This window comes from Pleurodeles waltl, chromosome 6, assembly GCF_031143425.1.
Source record: "Pleurodeles waltl isolate 20211129_DDA chromosome 6, aPleWal1.hap1.20221129, whole genome shotgun sequence".
NCBI lineage: Eukaryota > Metazoa > Chordata > Amphibia > Caudata > Salamandridae > Pleurodeles > Pleurodeles waltl.
The window spans coordinates 643,978,208-644,002,927 of NC_090445.1; the positions used below are offsets into that span (position 1 = coordinate 643,978,208).

Consider the following 24,720-nt stretch of genomic DNA (forward strand, 5'->3'; position numbering starts at 1 on the left):
TACTCACACTCACCACTCAAATCAGATATCTAGCTAGCACCTTTTCGGTCCACTGCTCCTTGCAGGTAGTGCTGCAATGGGCAAGACCCATTCCGCCAATTCCCATATGGCAACTGCAACCTGAAGCTTTACAGAATTCCCCTTTCAAGGCTGACCTATCTTAATCGATAACTCATTAGCTCACACAAAATAAGGGTTCTACCCCAACTACGGCAACATCCCCCAACTTTTTGCCTGCCTCCCTCCACTTTTCTGACACTGTTTTTGCTGGTTTTAGGACTCTGCGCACTTTCCCACTGCTAACCAGTGCCAAAGTGCATATGCTCTCTCCCTTATGCATGGTAACATTGGTTCATTCCCAATTGGCATATTTGATTTACTTGTAAGCCCCTAGTAAAGTGCACTACATGTGCCAAGAGTCTGTAAATTGAATGCTACTAGTGGGCCTGCAGCACTGGTTGCACCACCAACATAAATAGCCGCTTAACCATGTTTCAGGCCTGCCATTGCAAGGTCTGTGTGTGCAGGTTCACTGCCACTTCGATTTGGCATTTAAAAGTACTTGCTAAGCCTTAAACTCTCCCTTTTCTATATATAAGTCACCCCTAAAGTAGGCCCTAGGTAACTCATAGGGTAGGATGCTATGTAGGTAAAAGGCAGGACATGTACATGTTTTATTTGTCCTGGTAGTGGAAAACTCCTAAATTCGTTTAATAGGATAGCATTAGGGCTACCCTCACATATTGTTTGAGTAGTAGATTTTGAAAGAGGTAACCAGGTCATATTTAGTATGGCCAGAATGGTAATAGAAAATCCTGCTTATTGGTGAGTTTGGATTTTATATTACTATTTTAGAAATGCTACTTTTAAAAAGTTAGCATTTCTCTGCACTTAAAATCAATCTGTGCCTTAAAGCCTGTCTCCAGTCAACGTATAGGCTGGGCTGGTTGACAGCTTCCTGGTGCATTTCACCCAGACAACCAGGATATTCAGTCATCTGCACTCATTTGCATACTGAATGGGTCTTCCTCGACTGGAAGAGTGGAGGTCCTGCAACTTACATTTCAAAGGCTAGAGGCCTGCCCTCACACAATGGACTGCCAAACCCCCTACTGGGACCCTGGCAGACAGACCTGTACTGAAAGGGGACCTTGTGCACTTCAAAAGCACTCTTTGTAGTCTCCGACACTTCAAAGGCATTTTGCGTATATAATCTGGGTCCCTGATCCCACCAAATCAGACACTTCTGAACCTGAACCTGCAATCTGTCAAGAGGAACTGCCTGGCTGCCCAAAGGACTCATTTGGACTTCTTTACTGAGAGGAACTGCTGCCTTGCTGTTGCCTTACTGCCCTGATGCCCTCTGACTTTTCTGAGAAGTGCTCTCCAAGGGCTTGGATTCAGCTTGCTCCTGTTTTCTAATGTCTCAGGGCCAAAAAGACTTCGGGGGTCATTCTGACCTCGGCGGTAAAAGGCCCTTACCGCCGGTCAGAAGACCGCCATCATACCGCCACGGCTGCGGTAAACCGCCACGGTCATTCTGACCTCCAACTGCCAAACCGCCGAAAATCCGGCATCCACGGAAGGCCGCCTCATCAGCCGGCAGCGAAAAACTGGAGATGACCAAACCTCCACCGCCACGCCAACACAAACACGCCCATGCCATTACGACCCACGAATCCACGCGGCGGTCTTTCAACCGCGGTATTCCATTGGCGGTACACACCGCCGCGCTCAAAATACACACCCAGCTCCAAAACACAGCCACATTGGACAATTTGAAATACACACACCTGATACACATACAAACACCACTCCCACACATCCAAGCAACTATAAAACACATACCCACATCACCCACAAACCCCCACTACTAGACAATCGGAGAGAAGGCGAGAGAGAGAGAGAGAGAGCACAGCTATCGAAAACCCCTACACACACAGGAACCCAACATCATCAACCACACCACATCTACGCACACATCACCACACACCACCACTCACATCACCACAAACACCACCCCACACCTCATCCACACCACCCCATGGCACCCCAAAGACACCCCAGGTTTTCGGACAAAGAACTCATGGTCATGGTGGAGGAAATAATAAGGGTAGAGCCCCAGCTCTTCGGCACACAGGTGCAACACACCACAATAGCCAGGAAGGCGGAGCTATGGCAAAGGATCGTCGACAGGGTCAACGCTGTGGGACAGCATCCCAGAAACCGGGAAGACATCCTAAAGTGCTGGAACGACCTACGGGGGAAGGTACGGTCGATGGTCTCAAGACACAACATCGCTGTGCAGAAGACTGGCGGCGGACCACCACCCACTCCTCCCGAATTCACTGCATGGGAACAAGAGGTCTTGAACATCCTGCATCCTGCGGGCCTCGCTGGAGTAGGCGGAGGAATGGACTCTGGTAAGTCTAATCGCAACTACTCCCCCCCCAACCACCAGCATGCCAACCCACACCCCCACCCTCACCCCCAACCCCCCAGCACACATCCTCCCTGCCAATGTCTCACCAGCACAACCCACCCAACCCAAAACCAAACCCTGAATGCCAACACAAACCATGGACACCCATCACCTATGCATGACCACTGCACATACCCATCCCCCCCCACAAACCACCCTCACAACTCCTCCCACAAGAGAATTCCAGCCCTGGGGGACAAGGGCACCCACAAATCGCACGCCATGGAACACACAGAAGCAATAACCATACTCTTTTACCCCTGCAGGGCCCGAACGCCAACACACCGGCCAGGAGTGTCCAGATTTGTCCATCCCACCCCCAGAACAGGCCCCCAGTGAGGACAGCAGCTCTGTCGACCTAGAACCTGATGACCAGCCCGGACCATCGGGGACCTCTGGACAGTCGGTTCCCCACATACAGACACAGGCCACAGCAGACCTAACCCCCTCTGGGAATATCAGCACAGCTCCCACCCAGCGGGCCCATGCCTCTGTCTCCAGGACAGGTCAATCAGTGGTGTGTCCGCCACTACAGGGCACCCAGGCTGACCCAACACCCCAACAACAACAGGGACCTGGGGGCAGTGGTAGTGGGCACACCGTCCAGGGGACAGAGGCCCGGGCAAACAGTGGAACTGGGAGGGCTGCAGTGCGACAGGGGGGGGAGGACAGGCCCAGGGAACCGACTCTCCAAGAGGCCCTCACCACCATCATGGGAGCATACCACCACTCCCAGGAGACGATGGCGACGGTACTGGCCAGGTTCCAGGAGATCCAGGCACAGCAGGAGGAACGGTACATGGGGTACAGAGAGGAGCTCAGGAACATCGTCCTGGCCCTCAACCAAATAGTCACCACATTGCGGGACCATGTGGCACCCCAAAGGGCCCCTGTCACCAGCCTGGACAAGGAACAGCCTACCACCTCCGCCGGCGCTAGTGGACAGGACGCCCCCACACAACAACAGGCCACCAGAACCCCACCTCCTGCTGAAGATCAACCACCCCGCAAGAGGAACCTGAGATCACAAAGGAAGACAGAGTAGGATGCCAAGACCCCCGCCAGCATAAGATACCCCCTGATGTCATTCCACTGTCCCACATTGTCACCCTGTCCAACCTTGAACTGCCCCTGCTCCATCCTTCCACAGGCATATGGACAATGCACCTGTGCGACTGAGAACTGGACTCTGCCATGGACATTACTCCACCCCCACCCATCACCGTTTTACTATCATGGACCTATATGTAGCACTTTAAATAAATCACTAATTGCACTTAAAACACTCAGGAGTCTGCTTGTATTCTTAACAAATGTATTACACATAACGGTTCAAAAATGTTCAGTTACATTGTGATGACAACATACCAATGTCAATGTGCTTTACTCCATGGGCAAACAAAGCCGAAGTCACGCAGTGGGTCATACAGCTCTGAAAAGGGAAGGGAAAGTCACAATTCAGTTGAAAGGAACTGGGGGGAAACACAGAAAGTAGAGATGCAGGAGGCCTGAAGTAAATGTAAAATTGCGTGGGGGATTCTTAACTGTGTGCTACTGAAAATACTGTTGTATAACTGTGTCCCTGTTGTCCGTGTCGTCCCCGTCGTCTTCCTCCTCTTCACTCTCCACAGGCTCCACAGCTGCTACAACACCACCATCTGGACCATCCTCCTGCAGGAAAGGCACCTGGCGTCGCAATGCAAGATTGAAGCATACAGCAGGCCACGATGATCTGGCACACCTTCTTTGGTGAGTACATTAGGGATCCACCTGTCATATGCAGGCACCTAAACCTGGCCTTCAGGAGGCCGAAGGTCCTTTCTATGATCCTCCTAGATCGCCCATGGGCCTCATTGTACCGTTCCTCTGCCCTGGTCCGGGGATTCCTCACTGGGGTCAGTAGCCACGGCAGGTTGGGGTAACCAGAGTCACCTATTAGCCACACACGTTGTCTCTGTAGCTGTTCCATCATATAAGGGATGCTGCTATTTTGCATAACATACGCGTCATGCACTGACCCAGGGAACTTGGCATTTACATGGGAGATGTACTGGTCAGCCAAACAGACCACCTGCACATTCATAGAATGGTAATTTTTCCTGTTTCTGTACACCTGCTCATCGTCTTTTGGGGGTACTAAGGCCACATGGGTCCCATCAATGGCACCAATGATGTTGGGGATATGTCCAAGGGCATAGAAATCACCCTTCACAGTGGCCAAATCACCCTCCTCAGGGAAAACAATGTAGCTCCGCATGTATTTCGTCAGGGCAGACAACACTCTGGACAAAATCTTAGAAAACATAGGCTGAGACATCCCTGATGACATGGCCACTGTTGTCTGAAAAGACCCACTTGCCAAAAAATGGAGGACTGACAGAACCTGCACCAGAGGGGGAATTCCTGTGGGTTGGCGGATGGGGGACATCAGTGCTGGTTCCAGCTGGGCACACAGTTCATGTATAGTGGCTCGGTCAAGTCGGTATCGAAGTATTATATGACGTTCCTCCATTGTCGACAGGTCCACCAGCGGTCGGTACGCGGGAGGATTCCTCCTTCTCCTCGCAAGTCCCAGCGGACGGTGCCTAGGAAGGACAACATGGAGTACAGAGTCAAGCAACCCACAGGTACGTAACTACAGCTTGCACAGTACACGAATCGCTATGCATTGAATGGCTTGTATGAGTGGCAATGCAAGGCCTAGGCCTGTGTGACGCAGTAGAAATTAAGCCATGTGGGCCCTTGAAATGGCGGCTGCCTGACCTGAGAAGTGTGACAGTGGGATGTGAGGTCAATGCGCTGGCGTGACACACCGTGGCGGTAGGCGGTCGAAGACCGCGGCGCCAAGCCGCATTGGTTAACATTGAACCCTATGGGTTTCACGAGCCAATGACTAGGTGCGCCGGCGGTCGCGGTACGCACCGCGGCGGTACCCACCGCTGCGGGCGTGACCGCCATTTTCTATCTGATTAATCACTCGAGACCTGATCATCCACAGGAGAGGACCTATACTGCAAGTGCTGCTGTGAACTCGGTCTGGAAGAGACAATGGCTGCTGCGACTGGGGAAAGGGCCCCTGCCTTCACTACAGAAGAGTTGGAGAAACTTGTGGATGGGGTCCTGCCCCAGTATGCGCTACTCTACGGTCCTCCAGACCAACAGGTAAGTACACTGTGTGCACGTTGAATGGGCTATGCCTGGGTTTTGGATGGTGGATGTAAGATGGTGGGGTGGGAAGAGAATGAGGAGTGCAAGGCACGACAGATGAGAGCATGTGCCACATGGCAAGGTTGGGGGGGGGGCAATCAATTCTAACATGCAGAGAATTAATGATATTTACTTTTCCACCCTGTACATGTCAAATAGGTCAGCGCCCATCAGAAAGTCGACATTTGGCGTGCCATCGCCAAGGACGTCCGGGACCTGGGGGTCCACAACAGACGGGGCACCCACTGCCAAAAGAGGTGGGAGGACATCTGCCGTGGGACCAGGAAGACCGCCGAGTCTCTGCTGGGGATGGCCTCCCAACGTAGGAGGGGTGCCAGCAGACAATTGAACCCCCGATGTCCCGGATCCTGGCGGTGGCCTACCCCGATTTGGATGGGCGCGTGAGGACATCACAGCAGACACAAGGGGGTGAGTACCAGTACATTCAGCTATCTTTACACGCAGTGGAGGCGTCTGGGTGGAGGAGGAGGGCTGTGGGTGACATTAGGCCAGGGCGCTTTCTGTAGTGTAGTCCCCTCCTTTAGGCATGGCCCTGTGCCCCCGCCCCCAACCTCTGTAGGCTGCCAAGTACAGCAATCGATGGTCCAGCATTACCCATGTGCGCATTTGTTGTCCATTGACCTGTTGGCCTAGTCACAAGTACTGAGTATTGTACCCCGATTGCGCGGCGTAGTGCATGAGGCTACTATATCTGTCCTCTCCGCCAACGGTGTTGACAATGCATGCACTCAACCTTTTCTTTTTGTTCTCCCCCCACCCTTTTTCTTTATCTTCTTGTGCATGTGTGCATTAGCATCATCAGGCGGAGGAGAATTGGCATCGGAGCACGAGGGAGCTGCAACTCACAAGGCCCCGGTGGGCCATGGTACAGACACCGAGGTCACCAGTGATACGGAGGGCGAGGGGAGCTTCACAACGGGGACCCGTGGTGACACCAGAGACACCGACACGTCCTCGGATGGGAGCTCCCTAGCGGTGGCGGCAACATCCGGGCCCCCCGCCTCAACAGGTACAGCCGCCACCCAGCGCACCAGCTCCGCCCTCCCAGCAGCCCCTCAGCCTTCGCTCCGTGCCCGCTCGCCCAAGAAGGCGGGCATCTCCTTCGCCCCAGGCACCTCAGGCCCTGCCCCTGTTACCCCTGCTGCCCTCAGTGAGGAGGTCATTGACCTCCTACAGACCATCATTGTTGGGCAGTCCACCCTTTTGAATGCCATCCAGGGGGTAGAGAGGGAGGTGCATCGGAGCAATGCATACCTGGAGGGCATTCATTCGGGTCAGGCTGCCCATCAACGATCGTTCATTGCTCTGGCCTCAGCACTGACGGCAGCCATTGTCCCCGTTTCTAGCCTCCCTCTACTAACTGCCTCCACCCTGTCTCTGTCTCCTGTTCCTCAGCCTATCCCATCCACACCATCTGACCAGCCTGCACACACCTCAACACCCAAGGGCAGCTCATCCAGACATAAGCACCACAGATCCCACAAGCATTCACCCAAGCAACACCCAGATGCAGACATGGCAACAGTCACTACCACCTCTGTGTCCCCCTCCTCCTTGTCTCCCTCCTCCCTACCTGTGACGTCTCCACTCACACCTGCATGCACACCACCATCAGCCAGTACTTCCACCACCAGCACACCCTCCAGTACAGTCCGCACACGTGCAGTCACCACCCCCACTGCCATTTACATGTCCCCTGTGTCCTCTCCCACTGTGTCTGTCACCCCCTCTTCCAAGACACACAAACGCAGGCAGGCACCCACCCAACAGCCAACCACCTCACCACAGCCTACGTCACAAGCACCTGCACCCACAGACAGCACACCTGACTCTCCTACAACCACATCCTCTTCCTCCACTCCCATAACCACTAAACCTACCCTTTACCTTGGTCCTAAAAAACTTTACCTCTCCACTGTTAACCACTTTGCCCCACCTGACCCACCCCCTCCATCTGGGAAGAGTCCCAAGAGCACCTCAGCCACCACCAGCCCTGCTTCAAGTCTCAACATTGTGCATGGGTTTTGGAGTCCACCCTTTCCCAGTAGTGACACTCAGCAGCAAGGGGACAGCCAGCCCCCCCCCTGGCAAGAGGACCCGTAAAGTCAAGGGCCGCTGCGAGAAGGCTGACACGGCTGCCCCCAAGGAGCAAAGTCCTGGGCCGTCACCTGCCACAACATCCAGGGGAGGCAAGGGCCAGAGAGCCTCATCTAAGGAGGGCAAGGGCAGCAGGGCGGAGAAGTCAGCCAGCAGGGGCGAGGACCAGGAGGGCCCCACAAGCCCCATCCCGGGTGTGACGGAGGACACCCACGGGCCCAGGACTCCGTCACAGAAGGGTCCAGCAACTGGACGGTCGGAGGGCGACTAAGCAGGGAGTCCTGGCCAGGTCAGGCTCCCTTGAAAGACACGACAAGCACCGCTGAAGAGGGCCCCGCCGTGCAGAAGGGCACCGCTGAAGAGGGCCCCGCCGTGCAGAAGGGCACCGCTGAAGAGGGCCCCGCCGTGAAGATAGGCACCGCTGAAGAGGGCCCCGCCGTGAAGATAGGCACCGCTGAAGAGGGCCCCGCCGTGCAGAAGGGCACCGCTGAAGAGGGCCCCGCCGTGAAGATAGGCACCGCTGAAGAGGGCCCCGCTGTGAAAATAGGCACCGCTGAAGAGGGCCCCACCGTGAAGATAGGCACCGCTGAAGAGGGCCCCGCCGTGCAGAAGGGCACCGCTGAAGAGGGCCCCGCCGTGAAGATAGGCACCGCTGAACAGGGCCCCGCCCTGAAGATAGGCACCGCTGAAGAGGGCTCCGCCGTGAGGAGCACCGCTGAACAGGGCCCCGCCAAGACAGGCACCGCTGAACAAGGCCCGCCGTCTCAAGCACCGCTCCGCTGGGCCCCGCCGTCTCAAGCACCGCTCCCCTGGGCCCCGCTGGGCCCCGCTGTCTCAAGCACCGCTCCGCTGGGCCCCGCCATCTCAAGCACCGCTCCGCTGGGCCCCGCCGTCTCAAGCACCGCTCCGCTGGGCCCCGCCGTCTCAAGCACCGCTCCGCTGGGCCCCGCCGTCTCAAGCACCGCTCCGCTGGGCCCTTCCTGTCAAGCACCGCTCCACTGGGCCCTTCCTGTCAAGCACCGCTCCGCTGGGCCCTGCCGTCTCAAGCATCGCTCCGCTGGGCCCTTCCTGTCAAGCACCGCTCCGCTGGGCCCCGCCGTCTCAAGCACCGCTCCGCTGGGCCCTGCCGTCTCAAGCACCGCTGGCCCATTGACAGTGCTGGTTCCGTGTTGAGCTAGTGTTCACGCTGCACTCTGGGCACCATGCCTCCTCCAATACCTGTGGAGTCTGTAATCCACCTAATGGCCTATGTGTCTGCACTCCCCAGGATGGCACAGTGGGCAGCCCACCCACTGTAGAGACTTGAGAGACTGTGGCTTTGTACTCCCCAGGATGGCACAGTGGGCAGCCCACCCACTGTAGAGACTTGAGAGACTGTGGCTTTGCACTCCCCAGGATGGCACAGTGGGCAGCCCACCCACTGTAGAGACTTGAGAGACTGTGGCTTTGCACTCCCCAGGATGGCACAGTGGGCAGCCCACCCACTGTAGAGACTTGAGAGACTGTGGCTTTGCACTCCCCAGGATGGAACAGTGGGCATGGTGGACCCTTTGTGGATCTGGCGTCGTGGACTCATGTGGCTGAGGTGACCCCCTTTCCCTTCCCCCTGAGGTGCCTGTAGTTTTGTCATCTGATGCCCCAGCAGTGTTCTCTCCAACGGACTCAGGTCTCCTGTGTGGGCTTTGCCCGTGTGTTCATACACTTTGGCCCACGGACAGTGGAAATTTAAGTAACTGTGCAGGACTTATTGCCTATATTTATCGGTTTCGCAATGTTCTTACTTGATTTTGTTACATTTCTTTTTGCTATTTTACCATGACGTCAACGAACCTATTTTATCGATAAATTTTGTTTCTCACTTTAATTATGTCTTTGCATTATTCCGGTGGGTTTGGGTGGTGTCACTGTGACTTGGTGCTCTGCATTGGTGTGTAGATAGTTTGGGGGGGGGTCGCATATGTGTGTGCCCGTAACCTTTCGTCCTCTCCCCTCCCCTGTGTCGTAGGTGCAGTACTCACCGTTGTCTTCTGCGCCGGAGTTCGTACTCGTGGTAGATGAGCAGGTAGACAATAGCTGGTAGGATGTTTAATTTGGGTTCCATGCTGTTCTCTGTCCTCGTGGAGTGCATAGAGGTGAGCGTTTTCCTGTTCGTAGTCTGTTTCCGCCGTGTTTTTATCGGCGGCCTTCCCGCCCCGGAAAAGGTGGCGGATTGGTGGGTTGTGATAGGGTGGGCGGTACATTGTCTGCCGCCTGCCTGTTGGCGGTGACCGCCGCGCTGTTTGTCTGTCCCGCCGTGGCGGTCGGAGTGTTAAGTTGGCGGGCTGTGTTGGCGGTTCCCGCCAGGGTCAGAATTCCATTTTTTGGACCGCCAGCCTGTTGGCAGGTTGGCCGCCACTTTAACACCGACCGCCAGGGTTGGAATGACCCCCTTCATCTCTTCGGCAACTGCTTGTGCGCCAAAAATCGACACACAGGCTGCCGGAGATGACGCACAGCCATTTTACGACCGAGAAATCAACTTCCCGAGTGAAGAATCAACACAGCGCCTGCCTTGCGACTGAAAATTCGAAGCACAGCCTACTGGATTGAGAAACAGCCAAACCGGAATGACACAGCCCGACTTCCCGTCGAAGAATCGATGCAGCGCCTACTGTGCGGCAGAAAATTTGAAGCCATATTGGATCGACGCAACGCCTGTGACTTCTTCCCGCATGCCCAGGATTTTCCGCATCATCCCTGGGCATCAAAAAGATTCCCGCATCGCAGTGAGGAACCAAGACTGCACACCGAAAATCAATGCAAAGCCCCTTTCACCATGGAAATAAATTATGCATCGTCTGTGCCGCGTTGGAAAATCCAACACACACCCTTTTTTCCACGCATCTCCTCCTCTGCGGTCTCCCTGTGAGTAATTTTTTACGCAAACCAGGTACCTTGTGAGAACAAGAGACAACTGTTGATTTAATACTCTTTTTAATTTTGCAAAAGTGATAGCTTAACTTGTGTTTATTGAATCTATATTGTTTTGACCTTAATTTAACCAGATAAATACCATATATTTCTCTAAACCTGTGTGGTGTATTTTTGTGGTGTTTTCACTGAGTTACTGTATGATTTAATGTACAAATACTTTACACATTGCCTTCTAAGTTAAGCCTGACTCCTCAGTGCCAAACTACCAGAGGGTGGGCACAGGATAATTTGGATTGTGTGTGACTTACCCTGACTAGGATTGCGGTCCCTGTTTGTGCAAGGGTATATACTTCTGACAACTAGAGACCCCATTTCTAACAGTAACTCTCCCTCTTTTTCAAGAGTATTATCTTTTGCAGGTAATATTGTGGGAAGGAGTTAAAAGCTTGCCACTTATTGTTGAGAGCAATCAATTTTCTTTTATACCATCTAGAATGAAATTGTCACATTCCAGAAGGTTTTGGATTTCCAAATAATGTTTGGGGGCTAAATGGAATTAATTGTACAGATTTCATGTGTGATTTTGTGAGCAGTCATTTTTAATAGCTGACATTAGGTTACAATGGAGGATGTAATTACAGCTATGAAGAATAAAAATTGAATAATTCTGCTTATAGAAGATTTGCTTGGATGACTGATTTTAGAGGGTAGTTCCTTACTGATGGCGTAAACCTTGTATTTCTGCTTCATATAAGTAATAGATAAGACTTCAGCTGACACAATGCTTGCAGAAACTAAGATGATGTATTACGGGACACAGGAGGGCCTCCACTGAGAGATAAACTTATATATGAAACATAACAACTTCACTAAAAGGAAAGGAAAACCGCTACTAACACATATGGGTTATACCTACATTAAAATGAGCACTACCAATGGAAACAAGCATTTGCAATGCACTAGGGTCTCGCATTTGTCCGAGCAAATCGGAGCCATTTGTTTCATGTACTGTGCCACATGAGTTCTAAATCTGCACCCAGAAAGGAACACGGAGTACACAATCGAGTGACAGTTGACTGGGAAGCCTGGTTCAAGTCCCCTAAAGCTGTACAATTCCAAGGAAATCTTGGAACACAAGCATGAAATGAATTAAAGGAAGAAATGCAGTGGTAATAAAAGAAAAATAACAGCAAGCAGATAGAATGTCAAATCCAGAGCGGAGTGCGGAACACAAGAAATTCTGCAAAAATAAGGCTGGTGATGAACGAAAGCATACAATGTGAGTTTGTTGGTAATGTTCTTTAGGGGAATGTATTTTCGTTCTTAATTGTATTTTCTCTTTGCAAACATTCCAAATGAAGGCAAACACATTGTATAAATAGTATGCCAACACACGCATTATTTAAGATATGCAACGGTCAAGAAAGAAAACGAACAGCAGACTGATAATGTACGAATTATGGAATGGAGCTTGGAACATGAGCAGGAAACAGAGTAAACAAAAAATTGTGCTGGTAATAAAAGAAAACAGACGTCGGGCAAATAAAGTGCCAAATACTAAGCAGAACACAACTGCAACAACAAATGTGAATGTTTGAGTACAAATTGCAGCAACATTCTTGAAATCATGCACAATTTAGGCTTTCCCCAGGGGCAGTTTCCTTTCATGGGCGTCGGGGCTCCACTCCCTTAATTTTTTCCAACAAGAATATAATTCCTTTCTTTATATATTTTTTTATGTGTCTAAACAAATTAACAACTAAAGCTACAAACATATGCGCTACATGATGCAACACACTCTCTCCGTGTTCCCTGTGAACACTAACTGTTTGAACCTTGTTTTGCGTGTACAGCAATCTCCCTTGTTAATGCATTTGCCGGGCCGGAGTTCACACAGCCCTGAGGCCTGTGATGTCACCAGACAGGCAAAGCCATAGCCTTGTGTGCTGAGCTCCACCCCCTGAAGACAGAGTTGTGACGTTTGTTTTGGGCGCTTCGGCTTGAAGCCCTGCAGCACCACAGGCTTCACGCTAATCAAGCACTGCAGTTTCGGGTGTGGAGTGGTCAACAAGCTTTGCTGGCCCCACCCCTTCCTGTGATGAATTGTGAAAGGTTGGGGTTTGAGGGTGCAGGCTGCCTCAATGTACGCAACCATGCAAATCATGGTAGTCCTGTACAGAAAACAAATTTAAATATGTTTGTTCGGAGACTACAACCCTTGAGAGGAACATTTGAAGCTGACGGCATGAAGAAGGTTATTGCGTCCATGTGATCCCCTCCATCCCCCCACCGAGTAGGCTTGCTCGTTTCTTGCTGTATTTTCTCTTTCCATGTCAAATCGTTTTTCAAGAATATCGGGCAGAAGCAGGGCTTTAAGTGGGCCGGGCCCTGCCGTTGCTGAGACAACACCGGCAGTTCTGAAAAGCCGGTGCCGGGACGGTCCCTTTCTGGCTATTTTTGCCCTCACCCTTATGGTGAAAAAAAAAATGTTAACTAACTTGGCAGAAGTACTATCCCTCATGGCTTTGATGTACCTTCAAAGAGACTGTTACAGTCAGGACTTTAAGTGGGATGCAACTCTGGGCGGGGTCTCTCTAAAGGGAGTGATTGTAATTAAGGGCCTGGCTTAAAAAAACATAAGTTAATAATCTGTGTTTAGCGTAGTGTTCCGCCCGACTGGTATTTTGCTGCTTATTTTTGTCATTTTATCCAGCTATATAATACAAGTAACATTACACGCACCAACAACAGGGCCAGGACTATTGGCTTTGTCAATGGCTGTTAGCTGCATAAGATGGCTTCTGCTTCCGTTCTGAAATGATGAGACTGTAAAAGAACTAAAACGGGTCTATTTGGAGTTACATCAAAGGCAGCACAGGGTGACATTGCTGCAGAGTTAAGATTTTTTTTTCATCTTTAGGGTGAGGACAAACATAGAAAGCCCGATAGGGACCCGTCTCAGTCAGCGCCTGCTTTTTAGAAGTAAAGCCCTGTTGTTTTTTTGTCTTTCTGCTCCACAAACCCTCACACTTTACACAGCACAGCAAGGAGAAACATTTTTCATTGCTTCAAGCATGATTTTTACTGACTTGTTTACAAGTTTACTAAGATGACAGAAGGCCGCGGACGTCAATAGGTTATTAAACTGAGGTCTCCTCTGCAGCACCCAAATGACACCAACTTCCACTGTACAATAAAGATCTGTAGTATGGATTTATACACAGGCATTCCATTCTTAATAGTGAAGAATGGAATATAATATCTGTGTTTTACCACTCTGCACTATTTCTGCTCACTTTCAAATAAGAGGTGAAGTGGTAACTGCACCAGATCACTTTGCGGAGAAGGTGGTGCAGTGAGGAACCCCGGGAAATGAAGGTAAAGGTGTCAGATCTGAAAATGGTGACAGGATTCTGATTATTCCCCCTTTATTTGGCATCTAAATGTGCATGAAATAACTGCTATCACCAGCTCTATCCCTTGTGGCATTATTTACAGGCCTGGTTCATAAATGGAAGTTTTGTTGTTCCAGCCTGAAGTAGGCATGTGTGTTTTTGGAAGTAAACGTCACAATCCCTCATCAATTTATATCTGACGCCATCTGCAGCATGCTTGGCGACCACTCAGATGTGACAATGAGCCTATAGCGTGGGTACTCACAAACAATTTTCCAGGGGCCACATAATGTGGTCTGTGATGTGACCAACGGCCGCATTGATACCAGCAGGCTGGTGGTGGTGGTTAGGGAAGGGTTGGTTGTAAAGTGGATGTTAGGGAAGTGAGGCATATACATGTAGTGCGTGAGTTGCACAATGTGAAATTAACAATTTGGGATTAATCACAGCTTCTCCACTTAATCAAATTGTGTGATCCTAAACATTTTTTTATTTTACTTTGCCTCCTTTTTCTTCATTATCACCCATAAAGACCTTGAAATACATGACTTTAGGATGTGTGCTGCGTTTTGATTTAATAAACTTTAATGTTGTTCATGTATAATAGAAATCCAGGCCACCCAAGGCGTGCACATAACAGACTTGCCTCAGTATACTATTGTCATTGTTGCAAGAGTGGGGGGGAAGAATGAATGTTTCAGAATTAATGTTTGAAAACTATCACTTTTAAAAAATACTTCTTAATGCACTGATTTAATCTGATGTACTAAGGTGAAACGGTTCTGCATGTCAGTGAAATGCACTATTTGAATTTTGAACAGACTTTATCATACTTTTTCACATTTGCTGCAAGATGTCTTTAAAAATGAAGGTGTTCCTAAAGCTAAGTGGTGCAGCATACCTTCCTTACTTCCTTTCTTTAAGTTCCATTAACCTTTGAACAAATGCTTGTCTGTTTAGTTAACATAATTCTAATATTTGTGCTGAGTCCAGTAAACAGCAGCCCAGTGCCGCTCTTGACCAAGGGGCCACATGTAAAGTTCAGGAGGGCCGCATGCGGCCCCCCTGGCCGTACGTTGAGTATAACTGGCCTATGGGCCTAGGCCTAATGCCAATAGCTCAGAGTTTCACGTTCTGGCGCAGGTTTGCGTCAAAAAGTATAAATCAGGGCCTGAATACTTTAGCAATGCTCTCGATAGAGAGAGACCTTGTTAAGAGAATTCCAGATTTAAATATTCAAGCATTGAGAAATTTGCAGCTATTAAAGGGAGATGTGCTGATTTTGTCTACAAAAAGTAAACAATATGTCTTGTTAATCCTAACATCTCTTGAATGCTGGTGGTTTGTGACCTGCTCACTTGTTCCTCATCTACTGTACACATATCAGTCACTGAAATCACTGGTGTGTGCCTGACTTCAATCTGTCTAATGTTTACCATATGGTCGCTCTGAAACTCAATACTGAGCATTTGAGACATTGCTGAGTCCTTCATTTTAAGTTTTAGCATCACCACTCTCATTAAGCTGTATAGGTTCATACAGCCTTCATTTCAATTCACTCATCACAAACTTTTACGCCCCACGACTTTCAAATGTCACCAGCCGCCACTGGCTTTCCCAAAGGTTATATGATGTCTATTTGCAACAACAGGAAGCTATTCATTGGTGGTTGCTGCAGTGCAACTTTTCGGTGGGCCGTAATGAACGAAAACAGATGGCAGGCAATGAGAGTGCCAGAGACATAGCGGAGCTCAAACACGAGCTGAAAAGTAAACACCAACAATAAATTAATAATGAAACCAGCTGTGCACAATGAAAGAAAGAGGCAGCCGCCATAATTAAAGATAAAGCGCGGGGTGACGCGCTGCAACAATGAAATATTCTTACAACTTTAAAAGTGTCAGTTATTGCTAGAATGTGCTTACTAATGGGATCACTGATGAAAAACATTACGTGTTTAACCATAGGGACTCTCTATGCACTTGTTCTAACGGCACTGTGGAAATCCGTCTGAAAAGGTACTTTTAAACATTATTTCCGGGCGTGGTGTAACGTAAGCTGCTTGAAACAAGCGGGTGGCGTCACAAGTCCGAACCCATTTGGATTCATGCCTGTACTGTGCTAACGTTCAGGATGCGGCCCCGTGATCAACAAATAATTAAACCAGCCGTGTTGTGCACAATGAAAGAAAGGTGTGGCTGCCATAATGAAAGATAAAGTGTGGCAAGCCGTGCTGCAACAATAACAAATGCTTGCCGCGCTGCAACAATTACAAACTAAATAAGCGAGATTGCGCTGTGAACTAAATATAATAAACAAGCGACATCGCGCTGTGAACTAAATATAATAAACAAGCAAGATCGCGCTGTGAACTAAATATAATAAATAAGCAAGATCATGCTGTGAACTAAATATAAAAAGCAGTCCCCAAACCTGACGGGAAACAGAGAGCCTTGCTTGTTTTCTGTACTTGGTCGCTGCGCTCGAGGAGGGCTAACCACTGGAAAATGCATGACGTATGCGTTCCTTCCACTATTCAATGCAAGCAGAGTCTAACAGGCAAGCCAACGAACCAATGAAAGACACTGACGTGCCGTCCACGGGGCACCGAGCCCTTTTCTAATTCCTAAAGAGTCTCGCTAGCGATACGCATGCGCAAGCGCATGCGACGCAGACTCGACCCTAAAAACCAGTGCAGATGCACTAAAAATTATTCTAACAGCATTTATGGTCATTAGTCATACTTCTTTTGCATACTTCATTGATGAGAAAATGAAAGAAAAACAATACTCCAACTAAAATATGTAAAGTCCAATTTGTGATATTGTGCAAGACATTAAATAAGCAAGCACAAGTTCTTCCGCACAAACATGAACCTTGAACAACGCTAAAAGACTGGGGTGCAGAAATACTTATGGCTTTTGCAGTCACAGAAGCTGGGATTCCCACAATTACAGGGTTTGCAACCACAAAATCTCTTATTTTGTATATACAAAACCCATTTTGTAAGTCATGGAACTTTTTCCAACTTGTAAAATGGATTCTGGTACTCATATCGCATGGCAATTTAGAAGGGGCACGTTAGGGGCAGTCACACCTGGATATATCAAAGGTTTGCAAATGCAGTTTCAAACCGTTGATAAGTTACGGACCACCAAGCTTGGAATAGTAACTGTTTGCAATGGGGAAACGGTTCTTTGGGAATAGGGGTGGAGGTTTTGGCAGGAGTAGGCAGTAGTCCAGGAGACCACTGCCTGTTCTCATGAAGAGTTGCAACACTGTTTTTATAAAGCAACTCATGTTCCTTTAAGGAACACAGGCTGCTTTAAAAAATGTATTTTGGAATCATGGACGTGGTGCTCTGCTGTGCCTTGCATGCCACCATGCTGGTAATGGTAGCCAGTTGCAGGAAGTTGCTAATTATGACCTGCCTAATTAATATTAATTAAGGTGGTTATTCTGCACCCCTGTGATTCCTGATGTTGGTTACTAACCTATGGGTAGATAGGTTGGTTCACAAAATAAACTACTGGTTGTAAAAATTGCACATTTTGTGACCACTTTTTCCAAAGAAGATGTAAGTACATCTAACCCAAAATGCATGAAAAGTAATGGGACAGTTGCCCTGAATTCCAATTTTAAAGTTACCTATTACTAGAACTAGAAGAACAGCAAGACAAGCCATGACAACTCCCCAGAAAATTGATGAGGTAGGTTTCCTGAACTTCTAAAATTAATCACACAAAGGAAAACTCCGTGTTAATGGAAATCATGAAAAAAAGAAATGCAGTTTGCAGCACAGCTAACTATACACTAACCCTAACACAATGCACTGTCTGGCTAATGGATGACACTTTTCAATCCTGTCCACCATCCTTTGCTGAGATTTATATACTAATCTTGACTAGCACCAAAACACCAACATTCGACTAATCTATGCAAAATTGCCCAATAAACAAAGCGTCGCATATCTGGAATTACTAACAACTATTAAAGAAAAAACTACAAATTACTATCCCTAAAATGTTGTTATGGATGTTGAACAATCCTTAAATTATATCCTCACACAGCAATGCAAATGTGTTATTTCCATTTTAATGAATCAACATTCTGTCCATCAAAAGAAGAAGAAAAACTAACTCCCTTCTTAGGCCACTTTGAAGACATTTGGGTTGGGAGCATGTACCGTGCAGGGTACAAGTGCCCACTGAAGTTCCAAATTACCTTGTGGAATTTACACAACAGTATACTATCTCAGGAAGCAACCACTAGTACCAAAGTGGAAGAAGCCACCCTAAGCTGTATCAATTTAGAGAAATTAACAAAAAGAACATTGGCTGTCTAGGTTTATGCCAAAGTCGATCTCTACACCAAAAATTACACTCTAAACTTTCCAAACTTGTGAAATGCATGAGATGTTAGCAATCGCAGTCCTAATCTTTCCAAATTACCAAGGACTACACCAGCTAGATACTATAGCTCAAACATAGCTCAAACATTGCACAATAAATATATGGGAGCACGATTCTAAATATATTAACAAGTCAGTCCATTCAAAACACCTATAGATAAATACATTTTCAAAGTAGGATTAAATGTAATTTATTTCATACCATTCTGAAATAAATTCATCTTTAAAAATGCAACAACAAATAAAAAGACAGGGTGATATAAAATAAATTACCATTTTCATAACTTTTAAAAAGTGTTATATTTCTGTGCAGTCAAAAAATATACACATACCATTATTTAAACCTGAATGAACATTGCAAATTGTTCATGCTTTTTCAATGTAAAGCATAATAAAACATTAAAAACATCCTGCCACCATCACTGTAAAATCCAGTTTACATGATACAAAGAAGTGGATAGCACTGGTACACTATCGCAACATGTATTGAGGCACACATCAACATAAATTAGCATTTTGTAAAATGAAACTCTGTCCTATCCAATCTCTAGTCAGTCACAAATGTGTGTTTTTTCCGCAGCTATGCTCTTGCAAATGTTAAGCAGACACCTACTTGCCAAGTGAAATTGAGTGGCTATGCAGCGCTGCTGTTTTGGGCCAAATTATGAAAATGTGTCTAAAAGACTGATGTTTGAAGGAGATTTGTAGCATATATTGTTTCAGCACTTCTACCTATATTTTTCAATTTTTATAGGTATTTGTTCCTTACAAATCGCATTGAACCTTGTGTTTCCCGCCTAAATGTTTGTACTTCATCCATAAAGGTGGAGAAAGACAATAATACATTTCTATTGTTGCTGTTGTTATGTACATGTTTACCAAAAATGGCAAGCATTGAACCATGGGTTAAATAGAGAGGCCTCTGAGGAGATTGAGGCAGCTATCAGTATATCTGTATTTCAATAACCCCACTTCCACTAGAAGTTGTACTGTTAAGATGCACCATTGTAAGATATGGATAAGGATTCCCTATCACTGATAGTGCCTACCGCCATGGTTTTCATGAAGGTAAGAATGCCACGAAAACCATGGCAGTAGGCAGGGTCATAATCCGGTGGGCAGGCTAGTGATGGCCACCTGGCTGGAGACTGAAGTCTCCAGTCGGGCGGCTGTTACTGCTGTGGCGGAGCGAGTGGTAAATTGGAGGTTTGGCTCAACAGTACATTTCTCCATTTTACCGCTGTCCACCAGGGTTGTAATGAGGGCCATAGTTTGTAAGAGAGACGCAAGCTACTGTAAAGCAGAATGTTTCTTATGTGTTGAGTGTCTCACAGAATATTGCATTCATTATTTGAGAACTCAGCTATATGTCCAGTAGACTAAAGGTGGGAACTGAAAAGGGGAAATGCCAGATGGCTACGAAGAGTTACAAATTTGTTTTTTTACTTATGTTTATAAATCAATATTTCCAAATTTTTGCCATAGGATTGGATTACCGCATAAAAACACTGTTCGTGGACAACAAGTGCTTTGCTTTACAAATGTGGGACACAGCTGGGCAAGAAAGGTATGACATATAATATAAACTTTGTGATAAGTGACAGATGCGGTGGAAGACCTCCCATAGGGTGGACAATTTAGGAATATTATGATTATAGATCACATCATTCATACGAATAATCAGGTTTCATTAAATGGCAAGTTTACCTCAGGTTTAATTGGTATATAATTGAACTGTAATATGTATTTACTCTGAAAAAAATTGTTTTTGCAAATTTGAAGTCATTGTGATAAGTCAGTAAGAAGGCATACTTTAATTGAAAAGAAGAGAAAGACTAGAACATTCTCTGGAACTGATGTAAGATACGTAGGGGCTGATTTAGAGTTTAGCAGACAGGGCACTCAGTCACAAACTTGCAGAATACCCAGAATGTGAAACTCTTCTTTTGGCTACCTCGTTTAGAGACACGAGGGCCTTTCTGTTGGTGCAGTCCACATTGGCTCCTTTGACAGAAAGCTTACTTCAATGGGATGACGGAGTACAGGTTGCCTGAGTATAGCCATCACACTGCCCACTCTATTTAGAGCAGACTGTTCTTTCTGTCTGTCACTACCAGGAAAAGCTTAGCATTGAGTAACAGAAGTAAGTTTAGGCTTTGGGAGTTTGTTTCTTAAAACAAGAAAGTTCTGACAGCAGCCATTCACCAAACTTATTGCACCTTGAATGGAACAGCAATGATGGTGGTTCCTTTCAAGATATAAAAGATCACTGCTTAGCTGGTAGACATCTATAACTTTGATGGTTAGCGTATCTTTGGGATGGCAGACCCATGTCCGCCTCCATCCTGGCAGACATTAGTTTGTCCATCAAACACAAAATCAAGCCAATAGATACAAGATACAGCTGTGTTAATTTGCTAGGCTGCAGAATCCCTATTTTTTGCAATACTTTGAGTGCCCTTGCAATAGCATTCTTGTGAGTGAAAGAAAGTCCTGGGAGTGAATTAAGGCTGATGTCTTTCTTAAAATTACCTCTAATTAAGCACCCATTCACCGATGGCCATTTCAACGTGTCCACTATCATGTAGACACACACACAGCCCCATGTATGATGGGATAACATGTTTTTGAGGCCTGACACCCTTCCTTCTGCTTTTAAGTAGATTTTAAATCATATTGGAGTTCTATTGAACTCAGTGGACTGGCAGCAAGCTGTAACTAATGGTAGAGGTGTGTGGCCTACACCATTATAGTACTATAATCCATGTATTCAGCCTGTCTGTCTTGTACCTCTTTTTGGCATATGTGGAGTTGTGCAGAGGAGGAAAAGAGGCTGAGAGTGTGCTCGAGGGTTTTGACAAGGGGCTTCCATCTCCCTCCCTCCTCCCTTCTCCCTCTGCTCCTACTGTCCTGTGGTGAGATACCAAACTGCAGAAGAGAGGAAGGTGAAAAAGGGAGCATCTGAGGCCCATCACACCTTCAGCCTTGCCAAATGAAGCGAGCTGGGTGACAAGCAAGGGCTGCAGTGGGGTATAAAGCCATCCTCTAATGTTATGCCTTCAAATCAAGCAACTAAAGTAGAGGAAGCCTCTCATTGCCAACATAGTCCAACATAGTCCCATGTGGCTCATTTTATGGCTATGCTATATGAATTTAAAAGAGGTGCATTGGTAAAAGAAAAGGCAGTTGAAGGTGTAAATAAGGAAGATGCCCTATGCCTTTTGAAATTCATGGGCATGTCAAATATTTTGAAACTGCCTTAAAACTGTGGATTCTTATCCTGGTCCTTTAAGGAGTGTTTTAAAAAGCATCATTTGGTTCTATGTTTTCATAATGTTTTCTAAATGTGCCAAAAACCCCAAGAAAGCTACCAATAGTTTTACTTACTTTGCATTCCATTCAGTATGAGACTACTGCAATAGGTGTTAGTATATTTACATGAACTTTGATTGTTGGCACACATTCTTCATTAATGCTAACCTGTATTTACGTGATGGTGTCCATGCCCAGTCTGCTACTGTTCAGTGAAGTGTGGATTGAAAATACTTGAGCAGTTCAGGCCTAGACACCTCAAGTGACTCTGCTTTGATGTCCCTCTCACAGTGATGTACGCTGTCAACATGAGCTATAAAGTGGAACCTGTGGAAGGCCAGTGTTTATTTAACAGTAAACTGGTTAGAGGAGCTGTAGCACAGGAGATGTCCTGCAAGAAGCAGCTTTAGGAACACATTTACATGTATTTATGTATTATTTAGAGTAATGTAAACATAAGGAAGGGGGCAGCTCAGAGGCCTGAAAATATCTTTGATGTCCAGCTGCGAGCGGGGCACTGTGTGCTGTTAGAATACTCATTTTAATCAGAGATCCGTCTGTCACATGAGTGGGTTATATGTCATACACTGTTGTATAGCAGACACTGATTTTTTTTTTCCTTGTCATGGACGTAGTGGTAGTAGTTGTGCCATTTCAGTCTTTTTGTAGCTTGTCTGAATACTGTTGTGTTATACCTGGTGCTTTTCCATATCTGGTGCAGCTCTCATCATTTTTTAAATCCACATGGGCTAATGCTAAGTCTTTGAATATGGGTTTAAAGCTCTAGTGCTATTTCATTATTTGCCTTTTTCTTGATGTACTGATTTCTACATCAGGTTCAATTTACTGAAAATGATGAGCAATGATGAAAAAAAAGACAGCACTTTATACATTCATTGTGGAATTTTTGTTGCGATGGTACATTTTACAAAACTGTTTAATTTCCAATAGATATCACAGTATCACGAAGCAATTCTTCAGAAAAGCAGATGGTATTGTGCTGATGTATGACGTCACTTCGACGCACAGTTTTACAGCAGTGCGGTACTGGCTGGATTGCATCAAGGTAAATATAACCACGAACTGAGAAATAAATGTTGACCATCTATATTACAATACAAATTATGCATAATTACAGCTACATTTGGGTATTAAAATAATACTGACGAGGTGCAACCATGCCCAGACAGTGTTATCAAAATTTAAAATGTTGAAATAATTAAGTAATATTACTATAAACCCTGCTGCATAATTTGGTCCTCTGATGCCGCATAATTCTAGTGGCCCTGCAAATAATACTGAATAACTGTACAAATAATAGCGCAGTGACAAGCGATGGTTAATTTGTTACCATTTCTTTAAGTGTAAGCAGTGCTTTAAATGGAAAAATAGAAGTGCAGGTACTCTCTATCAGAGTACCTGCTTGTTTCTGAGAAGTGCCGGTACTCTCCAATTAAAAGTATTACGTTTTTCTTGAGATATGCCGGTACTCTCCCTCTCAAAATAAAAAAGTGCCGGTACTCAGTACCGGAGAGTACCGGACCATTTAAAGCACTGAGTGTAAGTTGACATACAGTGTGACTACCTTTTGGCAACAGTGCTGAATGGTAGCCAAACACTGTGGTCAACATTAAGATATTGATGCAATTTGGTGCAGGGATGCCACCGGTTTTCTCCCCAAAATGAGGATTAACTACACTGCTGCAGAATACCAGATCCTTTGACGTGCATGTACCCCCAATTTCAAGGAAAAAAGAAGCTGATGTTTTCCATTTTCCTTCTCTAAGCAGGTGGCAATGTCAGGTAAATGGCCGTCGGGAGGTCTAGGGTAAGGTGTAGTGTGAAGGACTCAGGTCAGGTTTCATCCTGTCTTTGAATGCTCCCCCAAGCTGCTGCAAGGGTCACGCTGGAGCTGGTGGTCCACCTGTCAGTTGTCCCTGCCCACACAGCAGCTAAGACTGGTCTGGGGCCGTATTATGCATTGGTTTGCTTTCCTTGTTTGTGCCACGGCTCACCTTTCAAGAGCTGTGCCAGGCACTAGGAGGGACAATGTGCCCTATTACAAAGTATACACTTTCCCCAGGGCAGCTGTTAACTCACGCTGCCCTGAGGGCAGTGCATTCAAGTGTATTATGGACAGGATGCTTCTAAGCTGCTTCATGATTCACAGTGCAGGTGGCAACCCACCCGCAATTTCAAGATGGGAGAGAGATATCCCTGCAGACTAGTGCAGTGAGTGACAACTCTCGCCTGCAGGGAGATGTCTGAGGATTCCATGGGACCCCTTTCTGCCCTTCAGAGAGCTGAAAGTGTGCCACCTTTTTGTGATGCAATTTCAGTGCTCCTACTAAAGTCATGTTTCCCTCTGTGCCAGTGTCCATAATCCGACACGGGAGCTGAGGCAAAGGGATTCGCTCATTGCGCATGGGGCCACGTCCCCATGTAAATGGGAGAATGCCATCTCATTATAGTCCTGGTGCTGCATGTGTGCCAGCGCCATCATTATTAAAGAAGGGGCTGCACAAGTGCCCCCTTCTGTAATTGCATTGTGCCCCAGGAGCACACCAAGCGGGTGCACAGGCCTGTTTCACCCCAAGGTCACTATCTGTAACACGGCCCCATGTGTCTCTAGGCCCAGAATTATTAAGTCAGGTGTTTGTGAACTTTATAACTCTTGGTCTGGTGACACTTCCGGAGTTTTTAAACAAAACCTCTTAGCATTTTAGAAAAAAACTAAAAAATATTGAGATAGGAGACCAGACCTGTTAAGTGTCTTAACTGATATTTATGTCCTTATTGCAAGGCCAACTTTTGCATTTAGGGCTATACTGAAAAATAAGTGTGCCTACAGAAGCAGTATTTTTTTTCCTGCGGGTGCACAG

General features: G+C 47.0%; 1 protein-coding gene across 2 annotated transcripts in view; it reads left to right on the forward strand.

The window, feature by feature from the left end:
• Positions 1-24,720, forward strand: part of RAB44 (RAB44, member RAS oncogene family) — a 350,449-nt gene that overhangs the window by 294,711 nt on the left and 31,018 nt on the right. For both annotated transcript variants that reach the window (XM_069238986.1, XM_069238985.1), the window contains exons 12-13: positions 20,012-20,093; positions 22,790-22,904. In XM_069238986.1, coding sequence (XP_069095087.1) covers positions 20,012-20,093; positions 22,790-22,904 — 197 coding nt within the window. The remainder of the gene's footprint in view (positions 1-20,011; positions 20,094-22,789; positions 22,905-24,720) is intronic.